Raw genomic sequence first — 19,892 nt, 5'->3', positions numbered from 1 at the left:
TGTCAGACCCATCCAGGAGAACAAGACACCCCCCATGCTCTGATTAGTGTGAATGGGTAAAGCTTAGACGCTTGGACACCTGAAATGTGTTTTGGGTCATAAGTCCTGAACAGAGGGCTAGTTTTGCTTGAAGTTGTGCACCCTTTGTCCCTAATAATGTCTAATGTAATTTGAAACAAGGTGTAATGACATGAATAACAAAAATCCTTGCTTTTTTCATTTGGGCCAGTACCCCAAACTGCTGCTGTGTTCCAGACAGTGGTGTCTGGAGAAGTGCTGTCATTCATATAATTGCTATATGGTACACTCATCTGTAAGCAAGGATCTCAGTCTGGCTTCGGTTCCCTTCTCCTCATTGCAGACTCTTCATCTTTCAGCTTTGCTCTGCTATAAAATGCTGATTTATGGTGCTCTCCATGATAATGGACTCATTATTGCTGAAGCTAAACAGTTAAATACATTCCCTGTGCATAAGATACTTTACACAAACAATGAAGACAGAGGATAATTACCACAGTAAATCAAACCTCATGAATATGGACTGAGATGCGATTTGTTATAAGCAGCAGTCATCTGAAATCAGTGATGTTTTTGCTATCAGATGAGGATCTTGCATTATTTAGTGTGAAACGGAGAGACAGCAACTAACCTTCCTTTTGTAGCAGAAGTTGTTGAGTTTTTATGCCATTTTTAAGCCTGCAGATTCACTTTCATGAGGTTTAGGGCCACCAATAACAGTATCAGTGATGTGTCCAACTATTGCACACTGGCTGCGCTCTGCTTTTCAAGATCCACTGTGAACTGGTAATGCTGACCAGAGATCACGTTTATGTGGAGCAAATTTAAGCCATCACAAATCCAAGACATGCAAGGTTGCACAGTTTCCTTTTTTCAGTTTTGCAGGGCCACTTTTCAGAGCAGATGCATGCTTTGCAAGACTTTCAATTTATAAAGAAATGTCTAAAGTTGCTTTGGAAAGTAAGCAGGCCCTCAAAGTGAAAGGGAAAGCATCTGTTCAAAGGACATTACTCAATATAATAAAACCTGTTTTTCTGACCACAGAGGTTACTTAACAACATGTGTCATGAGGAAATAATTAAAATTGTGAAGTTGACTTCAAAAATAGTGATTTGGTTAGCTGCCAAGCACTCTGCATATGGAAAAGGAGTACTCTATTATTCACTGGTCAGTGCTTGCTAGCCAAATCAATATGCCCAAGAGGGCAGAATACATAGATAAGAGGCTTTCAGAAATGAATGCTGAAGGCCTTATAAAACTTACTGAGAACATCATAGTAACTAATAGCGCTCTCAATTTATATCATTGGATCTTGTCTTGATGAGGTTTATAAAAATAAAAAAGCCTTGCAGCAGGGCCAGGGAAATGATGAGATAAAAACTAAATAAAACCAAATAATCATAGCAGTGCTCAGAGTTGCTGTTTGGTTCAGCATAATTGATTCTGATGCAGATAATGCCCATCCTGTTCCCAAAGGACCCAGTTTAGGCCAAAGAAAAAGAAGCTGAGTGCAAATTATAGATGTCAATTAAGATGAACACTTCAAATGGTTTGGAAACACTTGGATTTCTCTATATCTCTGTATCATCTCCTGCTTCAGTGAGGCACTGTTGAACAAGCACCTGCAATTCTGAAATCAACCACCAAGGACATTTCTGTTTGCCAGAGCTATGCTTTATAGCGGTTTTGATCAAAGTGCGAGATGCTGATTTTGGTTCCCATTCTTAGGGAGGCTGTTTCTACAAATGAAGTTTGTTCAAGTAATCATAGAAGTGAAATCTTACCATGAGAAAGATCAGGCCTCAGGGCTAGGCTGGAGTTTTGTATGCTGTGCATTCAGTTCTTGCAATCTTTTCAGCTTCACTTCACACAGTAATTGTCCAAACTTTCCTCGATTGATTAGTGGCACCTCAAGGTTGATTTCTGTCTGCAGCAGTCCATCTGGCACTAGCCATTAGTGCTTTCTAATACACAGAAAGTAATTCAGTGTTTGACTTTACTAATTAAAGTAGTTTGGGTTGGAGTTTGGGTATTGGGGTTTTTTTCCCTGGATGATTCTTTTTTTTTTTTCTTAACTGACACTAAAGCAAAAAATAACATGCTCTTGAATGGATTATAGCCAAGAACTTGCAAAAATTTTGGCAGAGCTCAAAGGCAAGGATTTTTATGATGAAAACTTCTTGACAAAATACAAGAAATTGTTCTGCAGAGGCCTTTGAAGTGACCCCAGAAAAAACAATGTAAACCTCCTGTCTCCCTGGGAACAATGCGGAGGTCTGAGTTAATTGCCAGCATCTTTAATCTACGTCTCCCTTGTGATTTTTCACTCTGGAGTTTTAGATTGATTCTGATTAGCTTGACTAGAAGACCTGATTCTGTCCCCAATTATGCTACTATAAATCAGATGAGCATCTTTGTTACAACCGATGAAATTATTGTCGCATGAGCAAATCAGGAGGATCAGAACCACAGAATAGAAGACATAAAAAAGAAAAAATCTGATTGTCCACTCTTTCCTGCTCATTTTAGTATGGTGATCAGGGAGTGCCTGACTGTGGACTGCATGAATGGTGTCCAAGCCAAAGATCAATGAAGTCAAAATCTGTCTTTACATTCACCTGAGTGAGCTTTCAGTTAAATCCTTGCAGTGGTGGGAGAGAGGATCAGACACAAGGCTCAGGGCTTTAATACTCAGCTTCATAGGTATTAATGGGAGACAAATGATTGATGCCATCCCTGCCCATGCTGTGTAAGAGGTAAAGGACTGAATGAGCAGGCAAGGGGAATCAGACTTAGCATCATACAGGATCTCTGATGGGTTAGAGGACAGCTCTGTTCTCTGCCCAGAGTCTCAGTCCTTCGAAGGCAAAAATCATTTCCCCATGCTAAGGGGGCAGTATCTCCTTTCCCAGTGGGTCTGCAGCATGTGATCACAGTGAGCAGCACCCTCCAGGACAACCTTGCCAATCATCTTAATTGAATCTTTCAGCTATTTCCCTGCAGCTGCCAATTTTAGTGTGCCATGTATCTTGCACATCTTTTTCATCAGAGCAGAATTAGGAAACGTGTTTCTTGCTGTCTTATCTCTGTTGATAAATAATCGTATGTTGCATTTATTGGAAGCTTTGAACTGGTACATTTGGAGACACTGTTTAATATGTCTGTCTGTGAACAACCGTGGCTTGAACAGAATTTAATTACTGAGAATGGATTTCTGAGATTGGAAAGCATAAGAAAGGTGCTCTAGGTCCTTGGAAGACATCTATAAAGGGCTTGGAGGGCCAAATCCTGGAGCTGCAGTCAACTGCGTTAATCAGATTGGAAACTGAAGAGAGAAGGAAGTCATTTCTGCTTAGCGAAGTAGGTGATACTGCAGTCAGGGTGCCCCAAGGGAGGAACAGTAGGCAAAGCAATGCTGAAAAAAAATATCCTTGTTCTTGGGAGAATAGCGAGAGTTGCTAGCTTTCCCTCTGAGTTCATCTGGTCTGAGAATAAGTGTGTAGGATCAAATTGTGCATTGCAGCAGTGAACTTTGCACCAGTGCAGGTGGCTTTGACTTGGTTCCAAAAATAGTTAAAGAGTTTAGTTCATGGTGTATAGACCAGCTGTTGGCAAATTCAAATGGTCTGGTTCCCATTTACACCAAGGCCTTGCTGGGGATATGCAATGAGATCTTGGAGTAGGTAAAAATGTACTCATAAAATCATTCAGAGCACTTTAAAGGACAGCAGGAAAGAAGTCCACAGCATGGCAAGAATCAGGCTGTAAAAATCATAGACGCTGTTCCTGTCCAGACAGGTGGCTATGCATGTGTATTCTCCTGCATTTCTCCACAGCTATTTGATTAAAAAAAGAAGACAGATGTGAGCGCGCTCTCTTACAGGATTGCTAGTACTCTCTAATCCTCAGCAGTTCAGGAATCCTTCCCCTAGGTTCTGCTGCATTTATTCTGGGTGATGAGTCCAAGAATGAATCCACAAAGATGTGAAACAGGAGAACAAAAGCCCAGCGGTCTGTTTATCCCTCCTGTATCCCTTTGGTTCACAAGTGAGTAGTAAATAATGCAAATTCTAATTACATCTTAAATATTCTGAGAGCCGGATGAGCATTTTCAGCCCTCTGGAGGAGAAATGTGGTGTGTTGATTGATTCTTGCTGAAAATGCTGTCTAGCATGCAAGAAAAATACCTCTATAAATGTTGGTTGGCCCTCACTCTTGTCTCAGCAGCTGTTTCCCAGGTGGGAAGCTGGCAGCGCCTACAGAAGCCCAACAGCAGCCCCCAGGTAACTCCTTTTGTAGACACGCCTCTGAGTTTAATCGTTCTAATACATTGAATTTGAGGATTGCCAGCAAAATGCAAATTTGGTGAAGAGGTGTATTCAATATGTTTGGAGTCCCTGGGCTCATTTTTCATCCCCAAGTGTAAATGGATGGAGCACCTGCTGTGCCAGCTGTGGCAGCCTGACTCCAAAATGTCCATCCAAATAGAGGAGAAGGAAGGGAGAGGACTTTGAACAACACAAAGAAGACTATTTCTTAGGTAGTTGGCAGTGATTTGGTTTAGCCTTGTGTCACGTCCCGACTTGATCCCTCCAGTTTCCCCATGAACCTCCACAGGCATTGAATGCAAGAGATGATCGGCTGCTGTGCACAGCCAACACAGGCAAGGAATGCCACCGAAAAGAACTTTGCTCTCTATAAATGTTTCAGCTGTGTTAAAGGAAAGGCAGAAAAGGGCAGCTTGAGTTTGATTGCTTGTCCATTTCGTACCGCTGAACAGACTGATTACTGCCTGTGTCTGCCCAGACAGCTTAACCCCTTCTCAGACTCCAGGGTGAATAACAGCACTTGCATCCACACAAAAAAATGTGTCTGTTGTGGAAAACTTTCTACCACAGATTGATCTCTGGCGTTCGTGTTCACCAAAAGCATTCTTTTTGGTTTTGTTAAACCCATGCTGCTGGAAGCATAGCATTGCTCTCTGATACCTGTACACCACTAACCAGCAGCGAGGATGTGATATAAAAGTATCCAATGCATGTAATAAGGAACGGGTGAGGTGGGTGCAGTTTGTGTAAATGCAGCCAGCATGTCATCAGACCTGATTGCTCAAAGTCTTTAGCAATGCTGACAGAGTCAAACAGCTGCAGAGACATTTTTTACCTGCTCCTTGGCAGATCATGTTTATTGGTTTTAGCATGGAGCTGTATTCACTGGCTTCTTCTCACTCAGCTGCGTGGTGGGTGTTAAGTTACGCGTGCTTCAACACTGGAAGTGGGTTTGAAAACTTGCTGGTGAGACATCACCACATTTGACTTTAGGATGAGAGGAATCAAGAGTAGGTAGTGTTTCTCTTCCAGCACACATGAGCTAATGCAAGGTGCTCTGACAGTCTCAGGGAAACTGAGAGTACTGATAGTTGTGTGTACAGCAATGCTCTCCCCCTTGCAGATGTGGTCGTATACCAAAGATCCATATCTAGGAGCTTCTTCTGGCTCCTTAAGTAAAAAAAAAAAACAGGAGAAAAGTGGCTAGGATTCATGTCTGACTTCCCTGCAAGTATTTTGCCCTGATGCTCCAAGTGTGACAAGAACATTGTTTTATTCACTGCCTCAACAGCAAGTGCTTTATGGATCAGCTTTCCTGTACGCATCATACAGAAAGTCCCCTACACCAATGAGGCTTGATCCTTTTCTTGTTCACAGCAAGCTAATTCACAGTTCCTTCACTGCAAACATGGTTTAAATCAGGAAGGATGCCACTGAAATTGGAGACAGGCAGCAATTCTGGGTTTATGCTAGGACCAGCAAGGTTCACATTAGGTGTAGTGAACAGGGTACATCACTGCAAGTAAATTCAGACAGGAGCTTTGATTTTGATGGAAATTGTGCTGGAATTTCAGGTCTAGGACTAGCAGCAAGATAGAACTAGAAGTTTGGTATGTTTTATATAAATAAAAAAGTGTAAATTACATGGCAGAATTTGCTTTGCTCTGCACACAGCCTGTGTGGTGTTAATTAAATCCTCAGCTTCTTTTTTAGTGGAAGGAAGACTGAGAAAACGAGTATGAAATCAATTTTACATTTAATTAAAGTAACTCTTTTCCATTCAGATGCTTTCCCACTATGATATTGGTGATGCAGTTGTAACGGTGAGCCAGTAGGAATCACAAAGAAATTGGTTTTACAGAAACAAAATTGACTTAAAAACTTAGGAATTTTATGGGTAGTATTACAAAACCAGGAGCCTAAGGTAAAAGCCCAGATCTCTGCACAGAGAGGCCTTTGCTTTGTTTATAATCCCTCCTCAGAAATTCTTTGCACTGGCTCAGAACCAGTGTTTCAGATGTTTTATTGTAATATTTTATCACTTTAATTGTACCAGATTCCTGTAGAAACCTCAGGCCAGTCCTTTGGTCACACATTGCTGCTATTCTAAGCCAACTGGGAAGAGAAGTGCAGCAGGTCTGGATGGATCCTGAGAGATGCTGTGGCGTGATGAGTACCAGGCACTATCAGAAAATTGATGTTTACTAACTTTTTGGTTGACTTTTGTTCTTATGCTTTCTTTCTCTGTCTTCCTGTAGGTTATAACCCTGGAAGGATGGGTTGACATCATGTATTATGTGATGGATGCACATTCTTTTTACAATTTTATATATTTTATATTGCTTATAATAGTAAGTATGAACTGTGAGATGCTCCCATTCCTTGTCCTTGTGGGGTAAAGTTTTTCCCTGGGCTTTTCACAGAGAAGAGCCAGCTAGGATTCAGAGTGGAAGACTTTCCTTCCAACATAAAGTGTAATCATTCGGGTTGTGATTAGTGCTGCGGGGACAGGTTATTGGCTACAATAGCCCTTTTTAGTGTCACATGTGATGCATAGTCACAGCTTGTCAAGCCATATGGTCTTCCCTCCCCCTTACTCTCCCAGTCTTGGTCTTGTCACCTTGATGTGTCCTAACTATTGTGCCTTGGCCAAGCAACTGCTAATCAAAACAAAAAGCGGAGAGGCTGTAGCTTTTCTTCTTTTAGCCACCTCAGTCTGCCAGAGGACACCTCATTTCAATGAAGGGCCCTCAAACTGTTGAACTTCACCTGAGCCCTTTAAATAACCATAATAATGGCAGTGCCGCTTTCTGAGGTCTTATGGTGCTGTCATTCCTAAAAACAAAGTATTACTCACTGGAGGTTGCCTTCAGAAGCTGCCATTCCCTGTTAGCAAGGTTCTTTTTTTACAATGGGCACAACCTTCTCCAGTGGTCTACATCTGTGGAAAAGTTAAAGCATTTAAGTCAGGAGGAGAGCAGAGGGAAAAGTACCAAGTAGATTTCAGGCAGGACATGGGACAGAGGCACTTTGAGGTGCTTTTGTGGCTGGATATTCTTTATATATAACCCCATTCTCGTCAGTGTGGTTTTGAAGGCCTTGGGAAGTCAAACCACCAGAGCTCCCACCACCAGAGGGAAAGGCATGGGTCAGAGCAGTGTGAGAGTTTCCCAGTAATGAACAGCATTCTGAAGCCAGTGATTTTTGAGCCTTTAGCAATGGGCCATGCATAGTAGAGATTTACGCTCCACTCTTTTGAGCCCTTCTCTACATATGGATCCTTGCAGAAAAGCCAGAAGGTGACTAATCTCCAAGTCACTTGGAGCTGGGAATGGCACCCTTGCTGCTTCTCAAACAGTATCCAAGCTGATATTACAAACTGGAGAATAGCACTGCAAAACATCTCCCAATGGCTTCCCCTGAGGATTCACCAGACAATGGTCCAGATTAAATCCATACGTTTCCTACTGAGCGCAGCACAGAGGTTTGGCCATGTAGACAGTGGCACTTTCTTGACGTCAGTCCCTTTCACGCCTAAGGGCACTGATTCTCTGATGGGAATATTTGACATTTTCCTTTGGCTGATTTATGAACCCAAGTGGTGAAAAACCAGTTTATGGACTCAACAGCTGAGGCAAGGATGTAGCCTTAGGTCACTTCACATTCTTGTCCTTGGGACTTCATTTTGAAAACCTGGTATCACCCCAGAACACATCAACTCAACCAGACAATAAATCAGGCCTTTCTAGAAACGCTGAGTCTCCTGAAGATGCATTTCTCTGTGTCAGAGGGATACAAGAGTAGAAGGTCACTGATGCATGGACCCTGACTGTCCTCCTCAAAATGAGGGCATACATTTGCCAGGGTGTGAAGTGATAGAGGAAGAGAAGAGGCAGTTTCAGTACAGCACAAATTGGACTTCAGACCATCTTTCCTTGCAGGTTGGCTGGGTGTTTTCTAGTGATCTGTTTTGTGGTGGTAACCGATTGCACTGTGTTTCATACACCCTATGTTAGTAGCAAATGTCATCACTGTTGAGGGGAGGAAAGTGGTGAAGGCTATTGTTAACAGCTTTCTCTGCCATTGCCAAAATAATTTAACATGGCTTAGGAGCAAATTTAGCAGCCTAGGCACATGTTGACATAACATTTGGTGAGCAGACCCTGAGATTTGGCATGTTTGGAAATCTCAGGATTTCTTAAGAACCACACTTTAAGTCCAGACAGCATGTGGTGGCGAAGAACGTGTCTTGCTTTGTAAAGTTCCTGCTAATTTGCTAATTCCTTTCCCTGTGTTTTCTCCAGGTTGGTTCCTTCTTCATGATTAACTTGTGCCTGGTTGTGATAGCAACACAGTTTTCTGAAACAAAGCAGCGGGAGAACCAGCTGATGCAGGAGCAGCGGGCCCGTTATCTCTCCAACGACAGCACAATTGCCAGCTTCTCGGAGCCAGGTAGCTGCTACGAGGAGCTGCTCAAGTACATCTGCCACATCTTCAGGAAGGTGAAAAGGCGGACAATACGCCTGTACAATAACTGGCAGAGTAAGCGCCGGAAAAAAGTTAACCCAAACAGCACCACAAATGGACAAAGCCACCGTGGCAAAAAGCGCATCACGTCCATACACCACCTCATCCACCATCACCATCACCACCACCACCACCACTATCACATCAGCAATGGGAGCCCTCGGGGGCCATGCTCCAACCCTGAGATCTGCGACCTGGAACTCAAGGTCATGAAACCTGGAGGCCAATTGATGCTTCCTCCTCCATCACCCAACTTGCAGACCCCTGCTCCTCCTCCAGATTCAGAGTCTGTGCACAGCATTTACCACGCAGACTGTCATGTCGAAGGACCACAGGTGAACTGTAAGTCTTCCAATGCCCCTGCAAGCATTAAACTGACTGCCGGACTCTCCAACCATGGCAACATGAACTATCCTACCATCCTGCCTTCTCCAACTAGCAAGGCCAGTTCTGTTCCAGTTCCCAAAGGAAAGAAGAATGGCAATTCACCTGTGGCCGTGGTTAATAGCCCTGTGAATTTGGGCACGGATTCTTATGGGAAGCTGCAGCAACTGGTAGGAGAACATGGTAAGGACAAACAAGCTGCTTTCTTTTGCTTAGGAAAACTGGGCAAAGGGCAAATTGCTCAAGAGTGAAGGTGTTAATGACAGCCATGTAGGGTGCTGAAAACGGAGGCTGTTTTGTGAATGCTATTTGAACTGAGCGCTGAAGCCAGAAGTAGGACAGGTTGAGGGACTGAGAGCTCTGTTCCTTCTACCCTTGTATTTGCAGTCATTGGGTAAATCAAGATACAGGATGGTCCGGGCAGTGAGTTCAGGCCACCGCTGGAGGCCTCTCTCCCATGGTTACAAAGCATGTGTTTTTGAGCTCCTTTCATGTGCTTAGTGATATCCTGGAGATTCTCCTTCTGTTCCTACCCAAGAACAGATCTATGCAGCCCATGGAATTACCTCTCTGGTGAATGACGGACCTGCCTGCTGCAGCCCTGCACCAGAGAAGCCCCAGATGCTGGGAGATGGTACCTTGAAAGGGAAGAGCAGGTGGAAGCTGGTGGAGAAGCATAAGGTATAGGAAACATAGGAAGTTTAAAACAGGGAGTCACCGAAAGAACTCAAAACAGATACTTCTAGAAACCCCTACCTCTGCTCTGATGGGCCCCTGAGCCTCTGAATTTCTTTCTGGTAAGAAGGGGCAGAAGGTTTGGAGGAAGGCCCACGGCCACTGCAGGGTCTTGCTCTGTGCTAGTCCTCAGAGGATGCATGTAAGGGCAGGAATGTAGCAGAGCTGCAGGTCTCAGGCTTTCTCTCTTATCATTCCCCATGTGCAGAAGAAATGTAGGACTAAGTGTTACTGCATATTTGGAGCTCCATTCAGTCTGAATTTATGAGGGACATCTTGGGGACTCTTTTGTACCTCTGTCCTATCCCTACCTGTACGGACTGCAGCCACGCCAGCACTGCTAGTTAGTGTAGTGTTATCTCCCTTCACATATAAATCACCCACTGCTGGAGTAGGGATTACATGCAACTCTTAGTTTCTACTTTGCAAAATGTTTCCAGTCCTCATGGCTGGAGCTAAAGGCTGAAAAATAGAGTCCTAAGCCCTCAAACAGTAAAAAGTAAAAAAGATCTAGCTTCTATTCTTTAATCTCTTTAAACCAAACTCATCATTTGTTTTTTTCAATGCCTGTGTTTTCCAAAATTGTTTATCTGCGTGTGCATGGACACAAATATTTATCCTAGTGACGTATGTACTGAAAAAATACCAAGCCTAGCTTAGGGGGGGTCACAGTAAAGGTTGCTTGCCAAATAGGTTGGGTGGCTTGTCTTTGTTAATATGTTTTTTTCTAAGTGACCATACAAAAGGGTAAAGTGGATTGTTTACAGAAATTGCCTTCAGCGGACATTTCTGTACACTTGGGAGCTTAGCAGGAGGGCAGAAGGGGGCAAAGTTAGTTGCAACGTTCTTCCATTGTTAAGCAAGGGCTTTATATGAATCACTGGTTCATCTTTAACTATGCCAGTCAATGAAGGTTATTATGAGAATGTGTATTTACCTTGAGATAAAAGCCCAGGCTCTGCAGAAGTCTGGAACTGGGAAAGCAAGGATGAGCAGAAGAGCTGTTGCATGGAAGGCAGTGTTCAAGTCAGAGATTTGGTTCTTCATGCTTGCAGGGGGATCTGCTGCTGGGGTCCTCTTCAGAAGAAGAAAGCCACAGATCTCAGTCCCAACTGTGACATCCAAGGGCCACTTCAATGACTGAGGAGATTTTCACATAGCCTGTGGTGGTTCTTTGAAAGGTGGAGGTTAGATGGAGTTGCTATTAATAATGCAATTATAGTATCCTCTTTTTACAGAGGCATTTCAACCCAGAGGATGCCAAAATGCTTTAAACAAATCTCCTGAAATTGTTTCATCTCTTTCAGAAGCGTGGTCATATCTAGGGAAAGGGGTGGATGCCACAGCTCTTACCTGGTGAGCGGCAGCTTATCTGGCACCCTGAGGAGCACAGGGACTGGGAAGCAAAGCAAGTCAGCCGGGTCCATCTGGAGACCCTGTCACGCAATGTGTCAGTGCCCAGCTCTTCCCCTCCATGGCTCTGGCTCTTTCCAGGCCCCCCTTCCCACTCCTGCTGCAGCCCCTCCTGCTACACCAACAAGGCTGAGTCAGATTCACTTCTGCAACGCAGCCATCTTCATACAGCAGAGATGATGGATGTGTCTTCCAGGCTTCAGGAGGGTTTTTAAGTGCCAAATAAGCTAGCTCCTGAGGCTGTAGTTCTGTCAGGCACAGCTCCCAAATCATGTTTCTCCCTCCCAGCCTAAACTTAGCAAAAGAGCCATCTTAAGTCCCTACCCTGTGCTCGGCGGGGAAGGTGAGGTGGGCTCACAAGCTCACCCAACCCTCCTGGCCTCAGCCTCTTTGGGCAAACAAAGAGCTGTTTCACTTAATTCTCTCTCCACTCTTACAAGTCAACAAGCAGAGTCTGTTCACTGCAAGACTTGTGCAAGGAGAGCACACAAGTGATAATTGGGAGCATTAAGGAGGCATTAGCAGCCAGGGCACTCACAGCCCCAGCTGGAAGCAAGGTTGGTGTCTGCTGGGAAAGATGCAATTGTGGGAGAGAGTATTCTCTTCCCTTCTTTTGTTGTGGAATTGAACAGCATAAAGTACAGCCTGTTCCTCCGTGTTCTCGTGCCCTGCAATGCTGTGAGGTTATTTTAGCAGGCAGCCAAGGAGACTCTGGTATTTTGAAGACATCTGCGGCGCCAGTGTTTTTCATATAATTTTTAACACTTTGATAGCATTAAAAGACGTCTGGGAAGCCCACTACCTCTGCTATACGTGCTACTGTGGCTGTGCTGCAGTCTTTCCTTGTCAGATTGGTCCTGATCAGAAATGCCATGCTAATATGCAGTGCTGCACTGGTGCTGCTTGCAGGTTGAGTAAGGGGGCAAATATTTCTGATCCTACTGGTGTATTTGATATAATGAACAAGGAGGCTGCAAGGCTATTTTGAAGGTCAGTGATATCTGAGTGACATTCAGGCAAGTAAAGTATATTTTGACTCTTGTCACAGCCTGGTTTTCAAGCTAATGGGGTGCTTTTATTTTGTTTGGTGCTGCCTTCTCTTTAAAGACGTCCTCAGCCAGGAGTGCCTGAAATCAGCAGCATTACTGCTGGGTGAGCTCCAAGCTCCTGGGCCCAGAGCCAGGGGCATCCACTGCATTTTGCTTTGTCTCCCCAAAACCGACCCAAGTATCCCCATCCAACCTCCAGACAGGGGCATGTTACAGGAGAAAACTGTCCCCACACCTTATTTCCCTGAATCTCAAGAAAAGCTTTCATTGATGCTTGAATGGCATTTTGTAAGAAGGATCCCATGCCTGCAGTGTTGCATTCATGTTGGGGTGGGGGGGTGTCTGCCATTAATATCTGGTTCCTAAATATGAGGAAACTAGGAATTTGGTTCCTAAAGATGAGGAGATAAAGTCTGGTTCCTGTTGCACCTGAATCATCCTTGTTACACTTGTCCATATCATCTCCGTACCCGGGCTCTGAGAGGGCAGTCAGCATTTCTCCTCACACCACAAAACATGTGGCGATGTGTTTGATTTTAAAACACCCTGAACACTCAGTCCTGTGCCTCAAGCAAAGACTTCACCTGAGCTTTATTAAAGGCTGAAGGAGGGATGAAGGAGACTGAAGGGACTACGTGACTCTTCAAGCTGTGATCCGTGGTCTGTAGCCACCTTTGGTCCATTTCTCCCTCTCCCTCCTCATTATTAGCTAAATGGAAGCGCTATCTAAATTGGGTTCAACAGCTTGATAGCGCTCAGATCACCGCTAATGATGTTAGCCTGGTCAGATATAATCAAAAATAATTGAAAGTGAGAGATGTGCCAGTCAGTCTTCTCGCAGCAGCAGAACACAAAATGTCTGCCACGCTCTGTGGAGAGAGGCCTCTCCATGGAGGGGGCTAGAGGGTGGGTGTCGGGACTTGGGGAGAGGGGAACAGAGGGAAAAATGACATAAAGCAAGAGCCTCTTGGTAAGATGTATGGCTAGAAGGCTGTATTAAGGTATTACATTTATTTGAGGATGCAGCAGAAGCTGCTCTGCCCTGGACAGGCCCAGTGCCGCCTGAGCGGGGACACGAGGCTGTCCGCCATGTTGAGGGTGTGAGGTGGCTCATGGCGTGCGTCTCCCCTTGCAGGTCTGCGGCGGACGCCCAGCCGGCTCTCGGGGCTGAGCGCGGCCTGCCCGCTGTCCAGCCCGCCGGGCAGCACGTTGATCTGCGAGCTGCAGGACTGTCCCTTCTGCGCCAGCCTCCTGGAGGACCCCGAGTTCGCCTTCAGCGAGTCCGACAGCTGCGAATCCGACAGCAATGGCGTCTACGAGTTCACCCAGGACCTGCGGCACGGCGACCACAGAGACCAGCTCCAGCAGCAGCGGGGCAGGAGGAGGAGGAAGAAGAAAAAACCCAAGGAGAGGAACAAGGTCACCCGCCTGTGGAAGGCTTTCGGCAGCAAGCTGAAGAGGATCGTGGAGAGCAAGTACTTCAACCGGGGGATTATGATAGCCATTCTTATCAACACGCTGAGCATGGGCATCGAGTACCACGAGCAGGTGAGTGCGGGACTGAGGGTCTGTGGTTTCAGGTGTTCATGGCGTGGTGGCTTGCGCAGTAGCTTGGGGTGACTCTGTCGAAGCCCTGCCAGAGGAGGAGCAAGCAGGTTTTGTGCAAGTTGGAAACACCAAATGGGGCTGAGGGCCTGATCCTGCGGACGTGTGATGAGCAGGAGCATCCTTCTGTGCATGAAAAGCCTGGAAGGTGGCTGGCAGCGCTGCTGAGGCGTGGAGAGTGTAAATGTGTGTGTTAGGATGCGGCAGCTCAGAGCCTGACTGCCTAAGTTGTTTGCTGTGAGTTATTCATATAAGCATGAATTGTTCTGATGGAAATACCCCTTTGGTCTGATGGTGGTGGTGCACAGTGGACCTTGTAGTGCAAATAACCCACGCAGAAGTTTCTTCTTTGATCCTGGACCTTTAAATAAAGACTTAAACTGTCAGGCAATGCTAAAAGCGACAAAGAAAAAAAAAGTTTTTTTTCTTCCTGAAGTCTCCAAACCCTTTAATTTGATCTCATAGGGTGCAAGTAGGTCTTTCTTTTAAGTGTTTGGAGGGAGGAATGAGAAATCATGCTGTTCCCAGTATTAGTCTGAACACAGTGATGGCAGAAAGCAGTGCTGGCAGCTGAGGACAGCTTGTCCTTGTTGGCTGATGGGAGCTTGAGGGGCTGTGCAATGGGAGAGGGAGGCGAGTCATCTGAGTATCTCCAGTTGGTCATTCTGGAGAAAGCTACACTTTTCTGGGCTTTTGTTTCTCGGGGAAACTGGTTACTTTCAACTATTTTCTCAAGATGTGCTCTGGAATTTCTCATGCCGCCTCTGTATCAGGTGCCGAAAGTACATCCCAGTGAGGCCAGGAAATCCTCATACTGATCTTCTGTGAGGTGGATAGTCAAAGGTTCATCCAGTGCTCCCCAAAATCTCCACTGCAGGATCAGGACCAGATCAAGGTTATTTATAAAGGTATTCCTCCTCTCTGCCTTGGTCGGTTTGCTCAGGAGTGAGGAGGAAAGGCAGAGAGAGTAGCACAGTACATCCAAAGGCAGGACAACAGACCCTGCATTTTCTTCTCCATCATTTCCCAGGAATAAGTCTCGCTTGAGACCATGGTAAACAATCCTCTAGAGTGCTGCTACTTTATTTTCTCTCCACTTGTGTACTTTAAACCTGCATATTCTATGCTATCTGAGACATATTTTCTTTCAGAAAAGTAAGTACTCAGCTAAAACACATGAACCTCAGCTGTGCAACAATAAATTAGTTCACACTTATAGCAGAAAGCGTCCAAACCCAACAAAGAAATAGCTGTCGCTGTCAGCTTTCTGTCTGGTTAGTTGTTCCACAACAAGTTTTAAAATTAGGAAATACACCTTGTCAGTAGCCTTTGAATAGACCATTCATTCTTCACAGCGGCTGCATTTCTGCATGGATACTCTTTTGTCAGGCGGATACAGCTTTGTCAGTCCTTGGATATTGCCATGATGGGTGCTGGGGGAAAACCTTAGGCAGGCTGCAGTGAGAAAGCCCAGGGATCGTATGGAGTCTGTCCACAATCACTCGTATAAAGGTAAATTGTGATAATTACATCCTTGCTGCTAACAAAGGAAAACTGTAGCCGGCAGGTTTATATTGGATTTTACCTTGTAAAAGATTTGCTTTAAACCGTCTCAAAGCCAATGGCAATAAAGATTCTGAAGCTTTTGGCTACGGAGCATCAGACTCCCGCCAGCTTTGCTCACAGGCACTGCCCAGCGTGGGCCCAATAAAAAGGGAGGAATTTTGAAGTGAAACCTGTAAAAGTTCCTCCACGTGCCTGACTGCAAAGTGTCTCTGGTACACAGCGGGGATAATGAGCCATGGAGCTGTTAGAGCCCATAGGATCATAGAATCATAGAATGGTTTGGGTTGGAAGGGACCTTAAAGATCATTTAGTTCCAACCCCCCTGCCATGGGCAGGGACACCTTCCACTAGACCAGGTTTCTCAAAGCCCCATCCAACCTGGCCTTGAACACTGCCAGGGATGGGGCATCCACAACCTCTCTGGGCAACCCATGACAGTGCCTCACCACCCTCACAGTGAAGAACTTCTTCCTTACATCTAACCTAAATCTACCCTCTTTCAGTTTAAAGCCATTACCCCTTGTCCTATCACTACATGCCCTTGTAAAAAGTCCCTCTCCAGCTTTCTTGTAGGCCCCCTTTAGGTACTGGAAGGCTCCTCTAAGGTTTCCCCACAGCCTTCTCTTCTCCAGGCTGAACAACCCCAACTCTCTCGGCCTGGCTTCATAGGAGAGGTGCTCCAGCCCTCTGATCATCTTCGTGACCCTCCTCTGGACTCAATCCAACAGGTCCATGTCCTTCTTATGTTGGGCGCCCCAGAGCTGAATGCAGTACTCAAAGTGGGATCGCATGAGAGCAGAGTAGAAGGGGGAGAATCCCCTCCCTCGACCTATTAGTCACGCTTCTTTTGATGCAGCCCAGGATACAGTTGGCTTTCTGGGCTGCAAATTCACAGCTTCGAAACACCTCGCCCAAACACTCTCCTATCAACAGAGTGACCTCCAGGGCATCACCGGAGGCTGAGGCGCCATCCGAAAGCAATAGAAAATGGCTGTAGGCTCCGAGACTGTTTGGCATGAAAGTCTGGGGCTTCTGTGAGCAAAGCAGGGTGATTTCAGAACCTGCAGCCCTCCTTGTGTGAGAATTGGCTGCAAGACTCAGGGTAGGGGGCTGGCTTTGTGTGGAGATAAGAAGGAGATGCCTGAGTGAAGCTGTCAGGAACACACAGCATGGTGCTGGGACGGAGGGGAGGTTAGAATGGCTCATTTTGGGGTATGCCATGATCCTTGCCAGGAAAAACAGTTTAATCACAGCTTTCTGGTTACTGAGTGACGGATGCTGCCCAGGCACTCTGCACCTCTGCTCGGAGCAAGTATTACAAGGCGAGAAGGTGTGAGCCTTCCCCAGGCTGTTAAGCAGGCACGGGTGTTGCCATCATCTCCTTCTCCATCCTCCCAAGGGCAAAGCTGGAGGCCATGCCCCAAGTCATAAGGATTTAGGAGCTGCCTACAAGGATAGCTACTCTGTTGCTCTCCTCTGATTTCCTTGCTCCCACTGAGCTGTTCAGTGTTACTCAGAGAGCTGGGTTCAGGGGCTCCCATTGAGGAGGCCTCCTGTGCCTGCTGACAGCAGCATGGGCAGGGTATTCCTGGGCCCTGAAGCACTGCAAAACATCACCTACCATGGAGACATTTGCTCTGGTTGGAACAGCTTAAGCAGGTTCCCTGGTCTCAACTCTTGCCCCTTGTTTTCAGCCATTGACTGGTTTTAGCAAACTGGGCTGCAATCAGTGCAGCAGCCACAGGGAAGCCCTCCACAAACCTCAATGTTTGTAAGGAAATGCCCAGTCCCTTTTATAAAAAATTTTTAATGGCTGCTTGCTTTTCTTTTCTGGCTTCTCAGACTTAATAGTCATCAGTGGCTTTGCAAAAAGATGGGCACACCATATACATTTTTATTTCAGAGTGCTATTCAAAGCCAAGGCATCAATCCTCTGTGTGTGTGGGAGGGGTGCAGGGTACTGAACAACATATGGCGTGGAAGATAGAGCAGTACTAGTCCTTGGTGTGTTATCTCACCTTTCATCCCGGGACATAGCAGCAATCTGCAGAGAAGTCTCACGGAGCCCTCTTGAGGCAATCGAGCATTATTGTCCATATCTTCTGGATGAGGAAATCAAGGTTGCAAAGTGTGAGGCTGGAGGCAAAACCCGGTGAGCTTTACTGCTGGCCCTTATCGTAGATGCAGGGCATGGGGGCATGTGTGCCGCAGAGGCAATTTGGTAGCACCCTTTGACAAGTCAAGAAGGTGATCTGCTTGTACTGCCAGAGTCCTGGATGCTACCTCCAGATGAATGAGAGAGACCCGTCTGTATTCAAATTCCCTCAAGACTTCAATATCTGTTTTTAGGGGAATTTGAAGCTCACAGCAGCCTGCTCACGTGGTTACTCTGGCTGCTCTTGGCTAACATAGCTGGCACAACCCCATTTAATGCATGTAGCCCACACAATACCCTTTTAGGCAAGGATCCTGTCCTGTGGCTAAGGGCACGACCACTGTAGCAGCTAGCTGACTCATTGGAAAGGTGAGGAGATGCTAGAACAGCTTTGCACAGAGCTGTCCTTTAGCAGTCCTGCTCTTCTCAGAGGCAGATTGAAGATTTCATGGCAGCACAGCCAGTTTGCGGTAGGAGATCTGGGTAGCAGGAGGCAGCTGATAATGGGAAGCAAGTTTCTTTGGGACTTCAGTCATTAGCGGCAATCAGATCCTCCCGCACAGCGCATCCGCAGGGTTAACAGCCAGCTCTGTCTCCCAACTGCCACGTTGTATGTGGCTGGTAATTAGGAGGTTACAGGGTGCCGTTAGTTAGCAGCAGCACAACTTGTATTTCAAAGGTTAATTGGCTGGTTTGAAGTTCCTCTTTTTTTTTTCCTCCTCCTCCTCTCATGCTTTATTTATTTATTTGTCTATCTCCAGCACGCATAAGCACTCCCACAGATGAGGAAAGCCAAGTACAAAGAAGGAGGCAATCCTTGCATTAATCTTCCAGGCAATTTCAATACACTGGATCATTTTGTTATGCATTCACTGGAGCTGACAATTCTCCAGAGTATCTGAGAACGTGCCATGGCACTGCAGCAACCAAGCAGGAGCAGTGCACTCCAAAAGCATGACCTCTGCCATGCCTTTGGGGCAGTGGGGAGAGATGCCTGGCACAGGCAGGTCCTGTTCCAGGAGCTGTGTTTCCAAGTGCCTCTCTGCCACTGAAAGTTGATACCTTTTCATCCCAGAGTCAGCTTCTGTGTGTCTTCCACTGACTGGTCTGAAGAAATAATTGCTACTTCTTCAGTCTGCTTTGATTCCCAGCTCCCCAGTTGCCCAGTAGAAGGACGGAGTCCTGTTCATTTGTCCAAGAGAGATGCTGGTGTTATCTCTGCAGAAGGGTGAGCTCCAAATTCATCCATGAGGACCTGTAGTTTAAGTTGTGAGGAAAGACCCCCACTGGGCTTCCCAGAGGAATTTGCAGAAGTAGCTGTTGATACTTGTAATGATTCCACATAAAAGGCTCAATTTACATCAAATGGCACTAGAAATGCTATTTTATATTCACTTCGCAGAAGAGAAGTACAAATTAGTATTTGTTCCAAGCTATTGCTGTTCAAAGAGCTTTTAATTGCTTTTCTGACCCCTCATCCATGGCATGTTTCGTTCAGAGCAGCTGTCTTCGGAATAGGTTGGAGCTGACCTTGGTGGGCACCCAGTGGTCCATTGCTTATCAGTGTAAGAGGAGTACTGGGTTTGAGTGGCACATTTTATTATTCTGGAGTAAAAGTAATTCTGTGTGATTTAAGGTAGCAACTAGCTTCTCTAGTGATGTTCTATTTTAGCATTTGTCAATTTTGGCTTGAAAAATTGGTTTGGCCTGGAAAGCTCAGCACTTACTCAGAAAGCAGAGGAGAATCTTTCAGCAGTGTTTGAAGCAAATTGCTTAAATTCCTTTTGAGTTGTGAGTCAATAAAATATTATCCTGATCTGAGATTCTCACTTTCAGCTAGCAAAACCTGTAAACTCTTCCAACTTTTTGTGCGATCCAATTTTAAGAACTCACACACTGGCTGGACTTGAAGCAAACAGATTCCCCCAGCCCAGCCTGGGATGTGAAAATTCAGCCCAACGTGTTTGTGCTTATTGTATAAATGATGTGGGACTCGTTCTGCCCTTAGTAGTCCTTTGTTTCATGTGTTTGGGCTCTGTCAGCTGCATACCAAGCTGTCCCTTCCCTGGTCCCCGTCCAAGGTCCCAGCAGTAAGTGGACAGCTTTCCCCAA

At 45.7% G+C, this 19,892-nt stretch overlaps 1 protein-coding gene across 4 annotated transcripts in view; it reads left to right on the top strand.

Moving 5' to 3' along the window:
• The window catches only part of CACNA1H (calcium voltage-gated channel subunit alpha1 H), a 256,475-nt gene that overhangs the window by 157,285 nt on the left and 79,298 nt on the right, over nt 1-19,892 (top strand). For all 4 annotated transcript variants that reach the window (XM_069810453.1, XM_069810454.1, XM_069810456.1 and 1 more), the window contains exons 8-10: nt 6,605-6,697; nt 8,651-9,440; nt 13,590-14,002. In XM_069810453.1, coding sequence (XP_069666554.1) covers nt 6,605-6,697; nt 8,651-9,440; nt 13,590-14,002 — 1,296 coding nt within the window. The remainder of the gene's footprint in view (nt 1-6,604; nt 6,698-8,650; nt 9,441-13,589; nt 14,003-19,892) is intronic.

Source organism: Haliaeetus albicilla, chromosome 22 (assembly GCF_947461875.1).
Source record: "Haliaeetus albicilla chromosome 22, bHalAlb1.1, whole genome shotgun sequence".
NCBI classification, from domain to species: Eukaryota; Metazoa; Chordata; class Aves; order Accipitriformes; family Accipitridae; genus Haliaeetus; species Haliaeetus albicilla.
This window is presented reverse-complemented; position numbering and strand designations above follow the sequence as displayed.